Consider the following 12,237-nt stretch of genomic DNA (forward strand, 5'->3'; position numbering starts at 1 on the left):
AAAAGATTAATCCCCACCCCCAAAGAATCTGAAAATTCATTCTTTTCTTTTTCTTAGAAAAAGAAATCTGCAGATTTCCAATCCAGGAGGGTTGGGGGTGGGGAGGGGGAAGAAAAAAGAATGTTTGCTTTTCAGTAACTTTTTAAAAATTGAACTGTTTTTGAAAACTAAAATAAATAAATCGTGTTTTCTGACCAAAGTGCACTTCTGTGGGTCATCTAATAAGGGAATTTGGAATTTTAAGGTGTGACTTGTAAAATGCAGAAGATGGAGAAAAATGTCATCGCTGAAACCTTAGTGACGTTTCCGTGGGCTTCCCTCCCTTGTTTTTATCCCAAGATGACAACTCTTTCGCTAAAACATGGCATTGCTGACCCGCCTCTCATTCATTCTGAGATTATTGAGCACGCAAACAGCACGTCGTTTTTTCCCTTTGGCGTGTTGAAGTGGATCAAGTCCAGAGCTTCACAAAGAAAACACAGAAGATGCTGTGGAAACTACATGACAGTGAGCAACAGCATGGAAGGAACATTTTAAGATTCCTCCGATGTCCACGGGGCGATCAGATCTGAGGATGCTTTAGCTTTCCGGTAGAATGACGGAGATCCCATGGCCCTCCAGATGACGTTAAACTTCAATTGCCATTATCCCCAGCCATTTTGCCATGCTGATGGGGAGTCCAACAACAACTGGGCATGGCAAGAATTTCCCCACTGCTGCAATACTTTTTCTGTAGCCCAGAGAGGGACAATGGGAGACCAGTGGACCGCATCCAAGACATTCTGGGTAGCCCTTTGTTAGCCCTGTATTAAGATAATCAGTTCCTTCTTTGGCAGCAACCACCTCCACCCACCCTGAGTCACTAGCTTCTAAAGAGAATGAGCCCAGCCCACCCAAGCGCTACAAGAACCCTCCCATGAGGTGTGTGTGAATTATATCGGCTCTAAGTACCTGGGGGCTGAAAAATACAGCCGCTTGTCCCCCTCCCAGCTTCTCTTGTGGCCAGGGTGCGGTAGCCGCTTTCAATCTCTACTTGCTGCCTCCATGCTACAACAAAACCAAGTGTTAAAAGGTCTGTATCTGTGTAAGGTGATGTGTAAACATAAGAGCCCTGCTGGATCAGACCAAGGGTCCATCTAGTCCAGCATTCTGTTCACACAGTGGCCAACCAGCTGCCTACAGGAAACCCACAAGCAGAGTTGAGTGCAACAGCACCCTCCAGCCCATGTTCCCCAGCAACTGGTGTGCATAGGCTCACTGCCTCCGGTACTGGAGGTAGCACATAGCCATCAGGAATAGTAGCCATTGATCGCCTTCTCCAGGAATTTGTCCAACCCCCTTTTAAAGCCATCCAGATTGGTGGCCATCACATCCTGTGGTACTGAATTCCATAGTTGAACTCTGCACTGTGTGAAGAATTCCTTCCTTTCATCTCTTTGGAATCTCTAACCCATGAGGTTCATGGGATGACTCCAGGTTCTAGTATTTTGAGAGAGGGAGAAAAATGTCTTCCTGCCCACATTCTCTACACCATGCATAATTGTGTAGACCTCTATCATGTCTCCCCTTCGTGGACTGGATCTAGAGATACCTCTGCAAGACATCTCTGGATCCAAGCTGTTACTCTTTTGAATAACAATAATTGTTACTATATGGTAGGTGTGGGGAACCTGGGGCCAAATCCAGCCCTCCAGGGTTCACCAGAGGGCCATGCTTCTCGCCCCCTCCATCGTCGACTGTTTGGCGGTTTCCTGGGTTTTGTGCATTTTCCCTCCATTCCAACAGGCGGAAATTCCTCACCTAAAGTTTAGTTACTGAGCCCTGCCCACAGCTGGAATGCGGCCCCCGAGAGCTTCTCCAAAACAGAATTTGGCCTTTGGGCTGAAAGAGTTCTCCACCCTCGCTACACTGTATGATCCGTAGAGATTTCATGGATGTCTACTACTCCTTGGTGACATACGCCTCTTCTACATGGAAGAAACCCAGCTACCCGTTTTACCTGCGGTAAAATGTTAGTAACGCTGAACCAAGAGGGAAGTTCATCTTTTTTATTTTCACACACACCCCTCCCGCAAGAAACAAAGGTTAACTCTTCGGTCATGTAGTCCTAGCATCAAGAAGCAGCCAGAGGCAGAGGTACGTGGGTAGGTGGAGAAGGGCTGCGGGTCACCTTCAGCGACCGGCAGAACAAGATGGGCTCCTTGCCTAACCCCAGCCGGTAGTGCCACCAGTACAGCTTCTGCCTGGGTTGCAAGATCACCCGCAAAGGCTCTCCTTCTTCTGCGGCCACCTCCCACTCTTCCTGCTCCGTCCGAAGTCCCACCCCACCGTAAGCGACAGGGAGAAAAAACTGGCGCTGGAGAAGGGAGACGGTCAGGGCCTCGGAATCCACCGCTCCGGAGACATGATATTTCTGGGTCAATGCCAGCTTGGAGTAGCCAACTTTGCGGGTGATTTCGTGGCTGCTGGGCATCGGTAGGTCTGTAGCATTGGAGATCAGCTTAAGACACTCCCATGCCCCAAAGGCAGGCCCATGGGTGACAGAAAGGCCACCGGGGAGGAAGGAGACAACATCAGGGTGGACAGAGAAGGGCTCCGTGTGTCCTGCCGTTGGCGCAAAAGCGTGGCTGCGGAGACCGTTTTCCTCATCCATCCTCAAGCAGGCGAGATGGGTGGCATCAGCACCATAATAGTACAGTCCATCAAGGATTGTGGGCTCCAAACATACCTCCTTAGCTGCGGCCCCAGTGGCCAGATCGGCCACAGAGAGGACTACACCACGTGCCAGGAAGAAGACGAAGAAACGGCCCTTACAGGAGGCATAATGGTCACCTCCTCGGCAGCTGGGGTGCAACGGAAGAGCACTGGAAGGAGGCTCAGAGTTCAAGTCCAGCACTTTGCAGAACGAGTCCCCACGGAGGAGGTAGATGGCAGAACCAGTAGGGTCTCCCACGTAGTGGTCCCCGCCACGGCAGGCCGGGTGCAGATCCCACACCTTGAGGGCCTGCCCGGAGCAGAAGTCAAGGGCTTGAAGGAAGCAACCCAGGTCTGAGCGAACGACGAAGGAACCGTGGCGAGTGGTGAAGATGTCTGTGCCAGGGGAGTCCAAACGGGGGACGATGGCAGCCATGGAGGCCTAGGGGTAGAGGAGATACAGCAAAAGACTCTCACTAATAGTGTTAGCTGGGATAGCTTAACAGAGGGGTGGGTAACTTGTGGCTTTCCAGCTGTTCTGGCCTACAACTCCCATCAGCCCTAGCCAACATCGCCAGTGCAAAGGAATCATGGGAGTTGTAGGCCAAAACTCCTGCAGGGCCACAAGTTGCCCACCCCTGTCTTAACTAAGCTTCTGGGCTGGTGCAGAGCTAATATAACACCAAATCCCAATTGCTCAGGAGGAACAGAGAGCAGGGGCAGGGGTGGGAGTCCAAAAGGCATCTGGTTGGCCACTATGGAAAACCTCTTGGGACTATTTGGGCCTTTGGTCTTATCCATCAGGGCTCTTATCTTCAAGACCAACCTTCCTTCCAGCAGCAGCTGGATTAACCTAAAGCATGTTTATTGCAAAGTGGGGGTGGGGAACCAGGGGAGAAGATAAAACTGTCCACTTTAATTTCCCATGGTGGACACCCTTGGGTCTCCTGAGGGGCAGAAGTGACCATCCAAGTGTCCATCCTGCAATCCAAAAACGTTGATGTTCTGTGTCAACGTCACTCGCATTTTGCACCAAGAGCAGCCCTACTGTGCAGCCTGTATATCAGGGGTGCAGAACCTCTTTTAGCCCAAGGGCCGAATTCCATCTCAGAGACGCTCCCGGGGGCCACAATGCAGTAGTGGGTGGGGCTGAAGGCAAAAGGGGTGGGGCAAAAAACACCAGCATATTTTAGATTAAAGCTTTTAGTGCCAGTAACTAAGCCTTAGGAGAGACATTTTAACAGGGCCTTGGGGGGGGGGGACACATAGCAAAACCTGGGAAACCATCAAATGGTGCTTGGGGAAAAATGGGCATGACCCTGGGGACCATGGAGGGCCAAACTGGTTGGATTAGGCCCTCAGGCCTGAAGTTCTGCAGCTCTGCTGTATGTACAATGTAAATTAGGCAGGTTTCCATATTCTCTTGTTTTACATATTCCTGCCACTTCTTTACTATTTAGCATAAGAGACTAGAACACTTAGGGGCCACCTATGGCCAGGGAACATTTCATTCCATCACCCATCAGGCATCTGAGATTTCACCTCAGGCACTTTCAAGGGCACCTTTGCAGACACTAGAGAGGGCTAGAAACTTGTGTGTGTGTGTTTTAAATTTTAAACATTATACGATTCTGTGCCTGATCCCACATCGCAAGGTGAGTGTGTGTGTGAGTGTGTGTGTGTGTGTGTGTGGAGGGGAATTGCATACACCGCCCTCCCCTTAAGGCTAATGAAAACATGCACATTCATATCTCAGTATCATTCAGTGAGTCCCTGCTGAAGGTTTGAACAGCCTCATTTGGGTCTGAGTGAACTGAAAGTTCTGTCTGTGGCATTTGATCTGGAATGCAGTGGCCAGGTTTGTGAGCATATTCTACCTTTTGAAATATATCTGGTGATAGAAATCCTATAAGCGCCCCCCCTCCCCCCATCAGGGATGGGGAGTCTCCAGCCAGCGGTCAGATTAGGTTTACCCATCCGGATCACAGACACCCTATCGAAAATCTTACTCCAATGTGCCAGTGGACGAAGACTGGGTTTCTCCCTCCATCACCAGATCACCCTGTTTTCTCTGTGCACAGAGAAAAGGGCAGCCACTTTCTCTGTGCAGAGAAAACACAGTGACCTGTCCATGGAGGAAGATATTTCTTTCTTTACTGCATTTATATCCTGCCTTGTTTCCTCTTGCAAGGAATTCCAGGCAGTGTACATAATCCTCCTCCTCTCCATTTCATCCTCACAACAACAACCCTGTGAGGTAGGTTGGGCTGAAAGTCTGTGACTGGCCCAAAGTCACCCAGTGAGCTTCCATGGCCAAGTGGGGACTAGAACCCAGATCTCCTGGCTCCCAGTCCAACACTCTCACCACGCTGGCTCTCATGTGTGTGTGTGTGGGGGGGAGGGTATGAATGAGGTGTGTGGGAGTGCTCACTTTGGGCTGTGGTCCCACCTACTGTTGAAGTGTGGCCCCCAACATGCTTCCACATGCCAATGTGGCCGTTGAGGCAAAGAAGGTTCTACCCCTTGGCCTAAAGAATACACCACAGCAGGGGAAATCAAGGCAGAACAGCCAGAACTAAGTAGAGGTAGCCAATCATTTTTAAAGTGACTTTATTAAATATGAAAATTACATTTAATCTTGCCACATTTAAAAATAGGGGCCTAGTGGCATCTTTGCATTCATCGGCCAGAATACTGCAAGGTGGAAGCAGGTGCCTGTCTTACTCAGAAATTGGTTTGGGTACTGCGGTGCCTGCAGAGTTTTCATTATTTCCACAGTAAACAAGCTAACTTTTTATGATTAAACGAAAGCAGAACATTCCGGGGAAGGTTCTGGAATATTCCTAAGGGGGGCTGGACCCCCATAACCCCCTTCCCCCCCACACACAGCTGCAGCCATTAACCTGGCTAAGTCATAGAATCATAGAATAGAGGGTTGGAAGGGGCCTACAAGGCCATCTAGTCCAACCCCCTGCTCAATGCAGGAGTCAAATCCCCATTACTCCTGTCAGACATCAGGCAGGGCTGCACAACTTAGGAGCCATCAGGCACAGAACAGGTTCACCCAAAGCTGGATAGACCTGCCATTTCTGATACCTCTTTTGGCGTAAGGGGGATGAGAGAGAGAGACAGAGAGGGAATGAGGGAGGTTGCCAAACACCCAGCAGACCACAATATGTGGCCAATGGGCTGCGTTCGGCTTGGTGGCTCAGAAAGCGGGGCCTGGCAGAAGGGATGGTAGCCAAAGAAAACGTTGAGGCCTAGCCACCTCCTAGTTAGGGTGACAGCTCTAGCACTCTTCTGGAAGCTTCTGTGGCTGCTGACCCCCTCTCATAATCTCAGCTCCAAAAAGGAGGATGGAGCAGAAGGGTGGGGAAGGCGAGAAGAACCTGGGACTCAGCCATCTCGGGGGTCCTTGTTCTTGGGATGAGGAGAGATCATTGGATATGAAAGGCTCAGAGAGCCAAGTTTCCCATTACTGGATTTGGCCCAAGAAGCAGAAATCCAACAGGAAAAGCTTACCAGTGCTGGGTGGGGAGGCTGCATCATTCTATTGAACTTCTTCCTGCTTTGTACAGAAGCCAATAATAATAATAATAGGAAGCAAACTTGAGGGAGAGAATGGTTTCAAAGCCGCGGAAGCCAGGGTATCTGCATCCAAAATCTTGCAGCATTCCTGGTGGGCAACAGGGGCCCCTGGAATGAAACTCTGAAGGCCCCTGGATTCCATTCCTGGCTTTGGGCAAAAGGGAGCCATTTGGGTGGCATCGAGGCAGAAACCCAGGAATCCCAAGGCAGAAACCCAGGAATCCGGGAATGCTATCGAAGGCTTAATTTTGAGTCTGAGCTGCAGAGCCTTATTCTCTCAAGGCTTTCAAAATACACACTGTAACGAGAGCACCTCTGAGCAGGTGCAGAATGCTTCTTCCTAGTCCCCATCATTAAATAACCACAGCCCCTTTCCTTCCCCAACGCTTTCAGACAGGAATGAGCTCCGGGGCGCACCTTTTTTGGAGGAGGGTGGGGGAAAGGAACTACTGAGTCCCAGCTTTCGCTGTCCCCCCACACCATGGATTATTTTCTGAACTAAAATATATTTCCCTCCTCGCTGTCTGCCCCCCCCGCGCCCTCCACCCGTAGCAACCCCTAACTTCTCCCCCCTCCACCACCCCGGGGTACCCCCTCTTTGCAGTGGCGGGGGAGGGCAAAAAAACCCAGAGCAGGGGCAGGGGGCTGCACGCAGATGCTGGCCAGGGGGATTCCGCAAGCCAACGGCAACAACAGAGCTCAGCGCAGCGGGAGGGAGGGGCGCGCAGCTGCGGGCCTCACCTCGGCTGGAAGCTCTGTCCACACGCGGGTGCGCAGCGGAATGCGGGAGCGGCCAAGCTGGCCAGGGCGAGAGGCTTCCGGGAAGAGGCTGGCGGAGGACGGGCCGCCCCAGTTGGCTCCTCCTTGCCGAAAGGGAGGAGACCGAAGCCCACGCGGGGCGGGGAGAAGCCTGCTGGCCCCCCTGCTAATAATAAAGCCGTCGCGGGGGGGGGGGGAGGAAGGAGTTGCCTGTGTTTCTGCCTCGCGCTTGGGCACCAGATCCGGGGTAGGGAGGGTAGAGGACGACCCCTCTTCTGACGTTCATGCCTCCGGGGCTGCAAAGCGCCCGCAGCTGGGGCAAGGCCGCCTGCCGCCCCTCGGGCCGCGGTGTTAGTGCCCGGCGAAGCTGGTCGGGGCACGGCGGGAGCGAAGCAGCGTGACGGCCAGTTCAAGGCTCCAGCGACACAGGCGCAGGGGCGTGCGAAAAAAGTTGGCAATCCTGCGCGCGCTTCCCGCCGCGCAGCTGCGGCAAAGAGGCAGGCGCTCGCCTTGCACGCGAGGAAACCGGGCTTGTTGGATAATCCCCGGTTGTTAGTGTAGCGCGATCCCTCCCTTTCACACCCGTTTGCATTTATTTATTTGTCTTGCAAGGCGTCCATGTCTGGGGAAGTCTCTCCCCCCCCCCCCACGCCTACGTAGCGTTGGGTATGTGTGTGTTTCTGTTGTATTTCTGCGTATCATGCAGAGCAGGTGGCAACTCTACTTTAGGTTCTGGAGCGGGGCTTCTGTCACTTGCCGTGGCATAAGATATTTTTAATTTCAGCCGCCTCCCAACGATCTCAGAGAAGTTTTTGCCTGCTCTCTCACAACAGCCCTATGAGGTGGACAAAATTAAGAGAGGGTGGCTGCTTCAGGTTTACCTAGTGAGCTTCTGTTGATAAGTCTGAGCAGGGATTTGAACTATGGTCGCTGTAGTCTAGGGTGAGGTATCGTGGCTAACCCAGGGTCCTCCAGTGAGCTTCATGGCTGAGCAAGAATTAGAACCTAGGCTTTACCAGACAGAGCCCAGCAATCTATCCACTGCACCATGCTGCCTCTCCCATATGTGTTCAGGAGGTGATTGTCGCCCTCCCCGCTCCACTTGCCTGAACACTCCTGCATCCATTCCTCTTTGCACTCTTCCCCCTCCCCATCGTAGTTTGCACATGGAGCACAGTGAAGTGGTAGAGTCTTGAGGTGGTAGAACTGCCTGTTTCACTTTAGGCTGCAAATGAGTGCTTTCCTCTGTTTAGAAACAAACCCCGCAGATAGAAATCTAGCAGGGGCTTTTCTCTGATGTGCTAGCTTTCTACTTGCAGGGACGTGTGTGGGGTTTTGTTTACATGGCAAAGCATCTAAATTCCTTGCTTGCAGTCTGAAGTTGTACAGTCTGCTACCACCCTTGGACTCTACTACATCAGTCTGATGCATCTATTGATCCACCCATGCTTTGGCAGGATCGATCATATACAGCCATCCTGACTACAAATATGTTCCCACGGTGCAGTACTCATGAAGGTTTCTCCCTTTCTCCCTGCCAGCCTTAGAAACCATAACTCTAAGAGTATAAGGCCACACTAATATGCATGTTTAGACATATGCATGTTTAGTCTAAATATGCATAGGATTACATCCGAAGAGAGACAGCCCCATGCACAACAGCCGTTCATAATGCAGTCAGTGGATTTTATATCCACCCCCACTATGGTGAAATAGAGATAGAGCCACTTTTTTTTCCTGAAAAACTTCAGCTCTTATTTTACCTCACATGCTGGGGTGTGTGTGTGTGTGTGTGTGTGTGTATTTATCAAAACAAGTAACCACAGAAGAGTTGCAAGGAATTCTTACTTACCTGATTTGTACCCAATGAGCTGTCAGTTGAAACAAGAATTTCAAGTATTTGTAAAGCATTTTTAGCATTTTATTAAGCCCTTGTTTGCACAGCCGCACACACGAACATGGCATGCAGCTTCCCCAAGAAATCTTTGAGCACTGATGTTCCACTGAGGGAAAGGGGAGGAAGCGATGGAGACCTAGAACTGCAGTTGATCAACATTTAGGATGAAGAAGGCACGGGGATCTCAGAGGGTGGGTTACAGCTGTGAGTGACTTTAATTTCCTTGCAGAACAAGATAGCCTCTTTTCCTAGGCCTAGATGGTACTGCCAAACATAAGCTGCTTCTTCGGGCTTCAGTGAGAATTGCAGGGTCTTCTCTTCTTCACAGGCATCTTCCCATTTCTCCTGCTCTGTGTTTAGGCCCATACCCCCATATTGGGTTGGTAATGCAAATTGGGCCTTGGCTATTGCCATGGTGATAGAGCCTGGCATGGGGGAATCCGATAGGGACACTGTCCAGTCACGCCCAATGTCAGCCAGCTTCTCCTTGGCGCAGCCCACCTTCCGGAATACCCCTTGTATCTTGGTGGCAGGGGTGTTGGAGTAGTTGTGAAAAGTGCGCAGCAACTCCCAAGCCCCAAACGCAGGGCCTCGGATGAGGCCCAGGCCCCCTGGCAAGAAGCTGAGGATGTTGGGGTGGAAAGAGAAGAATTCTCGGCTGAAGTTATCCCATAGCGGCCAATATAGATAACTACGGCTGCTTCTCATTTTCTCTTTGGACCACTGATGTTGTGTCGGATCCATGATTGGATCTGGTTCTCCTGTGGTCAAGTCCTTCACGACCGCCACAGTGCCTGGGCTTAGAATTATGCCGAAGGAGCCACCACCGACAATGAAGTAATGTTGCCCGCCACAGCAGCTAGGGTGTACAAGACGGGCTTGTCCGCTGGGCCCAGTATTCAGGTCTTGGGCTTCCAGGAACTTGTTTCCTCTTATGATGTAAATAGAGTTGTGCCAGCGGGAACCAAAATAGTGTTCGCCACCACGAAGGGAAGGGTGCAGGGGACGCAGGTCAGCACAGGGCAAGGTTGGTAAACTGGGGAGGAGTAAGTAACAGTTCAGGTCAGGGCGAACAATCACATCTCCGGCCCTGGTGCTGAAAATGTGGACGTTTGGTACTTCCTTCTCCAGAAACATTGCAGCGAAGGCCTGTGTGGGGCAGATATGGGGTAACAGAGATGGAGAATGAGAGAAGGACGTGACCTCCTTTTCATAGATTCTTCCTCCCCCATCTTGATTCCATCCTACCCTCCTTAAAATGAGTTCTCCTGACATGTATACCTTGTTTCTTCTTACAAAGAAACACAGTACTTTCACAAAAGTCATGAACAAATTCATCACACTTTTAATATCCAGTGTATCAGTGTTTCAGTCAAGAGTTTCTGACACTTTATTTGCAAACGTGTGTGTAAAGTGGTAAAATGTTTGTTAACAGCAAGTAAATGGATCTGGGGACTTGTAATCCAACTTGCCCAGTGTGTACCAGATATATTTCTACCTTGCCATTCTGCACGATAAACAGTTCTGTGAACCCAAAAAGCTTGCATACTGTTACCTCAACTAAGAGAGTCCCCCCCCCCCCCGCCCGCCCCAAGATACTATTTTACCTATATCCATTCCTTTAGGGACCAATACAGCATCCACCATGTATTTAATTGTTCCACATTTGTCTTACTCCAAACAGACTCAGATTTGGCATGAAATAAATACTACCTGCACTCTTACACTTTCAAAGACATTCAGAACACTGCATCTCCCATTATGCCAGTGAAGGGCTGAGCATCCTCACCCCAAGGACGACCACACAGAAATTAAATGTGCAGCATTTTCCCATCAGGGATGGGCAAAATTTCACCTCTTAAATGGCAAGTGGTTGTCCAAAGCACAGCAACCCTACCAGAAACAAAAGAGGGCAACCCTATACTATCCTAGCCCCACCCTTGGTTTGCCAATGACTCAGTATTCTGACAATCCCCCCTATTCCCCATGCTATACCAGATTCCATCCCCTCTCCTCCGTTCCTGATGCTTACCACTTTTATGCCTGGAAGTTGCATGTGGTAGAAATTCTGGATTTATGCAGACCAAAAGGGTTTGTTTATTCCTCCTGGGGTTGGCTTCTCCCCTTTTAACCAGCTCTGCCCTTGGCTTCTCCCCAGGCCTTCCAAAGCATAAACTCCTATATACAGGCCCTGCTTCTCTCCCACTTAATGCTACTTGCTCTTTCCTCTTCAGCCTACTAATGTGTGACTGATCCCTATAGTTTGCCTGAAAGATCCCCACATCTCCCCTCAACCCTGTTCCTGGAATTCTCTTGAGAGTAAAGCAGACCGCCTTATCTGCTCAGTTCATATGGCAGAGAGTGGCTATCAGTGTTTTGCATTGGGCTATCACTCTTTGGAGCTTTCCTTTAACTCAATTTCCCCGACCTCTGAAAGCTGAGGCACACACTTGCTTTTTTTCTGTATTAAAATTGGATGTATTGAGTTTGAGCTTCTGTTTGTCTGTGGCTGACGAGGCAAAGTGTCCCAAATCTTTCAAGTTCCATTTGAACCCCAAACTTCATCTTGGGGTACACAAGGGAGCATGCAGTCTGTACATGGAGTGCATAAACAGACAGTTGGTGTGGTACATTGGCTGAAGCAGCAGAAGGTAGTTTGGTGATCTACTGGCAGATCTCTGGGTGATTTGCAGTAGATTGGAAGGAGCTGACTCACAAACATTTCGCAACAGCAACAACAAAATAATCTGTTTCTCCCCCATCCTCCCCCAAACTAAATTAGGCTGCTGAAATGAAGAAAACTTGGAGTAACCAAGAGTTGGGTGGCTTTCCAAATCGACAACTGTAATGCAATGGAACACAGCCCACCCACCCCCGACCGCCCAAGGAGGCAAAGAATGAACTTTCCCTCTCTTCAGAGATTAGAATGTTTGTGAGGTTTCCATGATGTCACAGCACTTCGGCCAATGGCTAGGACTAGGAGCTGCATATAGAGGTGATGCATAGGGATGTATGAAGCCCCCCCCCCCAAGGTCTGGTCCTAGGTGTGTGTGTGTGTATGTGTGGAGGGGTGCAGTAGGGAAATCCTGGCTGCTTGGGTCCCCATGGAGTTCCATGGAGCCTTACCGTGTCCATCAGATTTCATGGGGCAGCTCTCCTCCATTCTAAACGGTGAGATCGGCTGATGGCAGCGGCCATTAGCCAATCGCGGGAAAAATGGAGCCATAAATTGCGTAGTTTACGGCATTTGTGGCCATAAAGCACTTCCTTCTATGTAAATTGCGGCATAAATGGCCGTT

General features: G+C 50.3%; 2 protein-coding genes across 5 annotated transcripts; both read right to left on the bottom strand.

Moving 5' to 3' along the window:
- Nucleotides 1-2,033: 2,033 nt before the first annotated feature.
- On the bottom strand, nucleotides 2,034-8,983 carry LOC146342458 (uncharacterized). Of its 4 annotated transcripts, none has more exons than XM_084806171.1 (3): nucleotides 7,024-7,110; nucleotides 6,217-6,259; nucleotides 2,034-3,136 (listed from the first exon to the last, which is right to left on the bottom strand). In XM_084806171.1, exons 2-3 carry the CDS (start codon nucleotides 6,241-6,243, stop codon nucleotides 2,114-2,116), a joined length of 1,050 nt encoding a protein of 349 aa, XP_084662297.1. In that variant the 5' UTR covers nucleotides 6,244-6,259; nucleotides 7,024-7,110; the 3' UTR covers nucleotides 2,034-2,113. The 4 variants fall into 4 exon arrangements, with proteins under 4 accessions (XP_084662297.1, XP_084662296.1, XP_084662299.1 ...); XM_084806170.1 differs by having other exon boundaries at nucleotides 6,217-6,262; XM_084806173.1 differs by lacking the exons at nucleotides 6,217-6,259; nucleotides 7,024-7,110 and adding an exon at nucleotides 8,894-8,983.
- LOC146342459 (uncharacterized) lies at nucleotides 8,941-11,185 on the bottom strand. Its single transcript, XM_084806174.1, has 2 exons — nucleotides 10,971-11,185; nucleotides 8,941-10,087 (listed from the first exon to the last, which is right to left on the bottom strand). The coding sequence occupies exons 1-2, from the start codon at nucleotides 10,992-10,994 to the stop codon at nucleotides 9,098-9,100; spliced, it is 1,014 nt and encodes a 337-aa protein (XP_084662300.1). The 5' UTR covers nucleotides 10,995-11,185; the 3' UTR covers nucleotides 8,941-9,097.
- Nucleotides 11,186-12,237: the final 1,052 nt, after the last annotated feature.

Source organism: Heloderma suspectum, chromosome 6 (assembly GCF_057233095.1).
Source record: "Heloderma suspectum isolate Gila_16-S chromosome 6, 16-S_ref, whole genome shotgun sequence".
Classification (NCBI taxonomy): Eukaryota; Metazoa; Chordata; class Lepidosauria; order Squamata; family Helodermatidae; genus Heloderma; species Heloderma suspectum.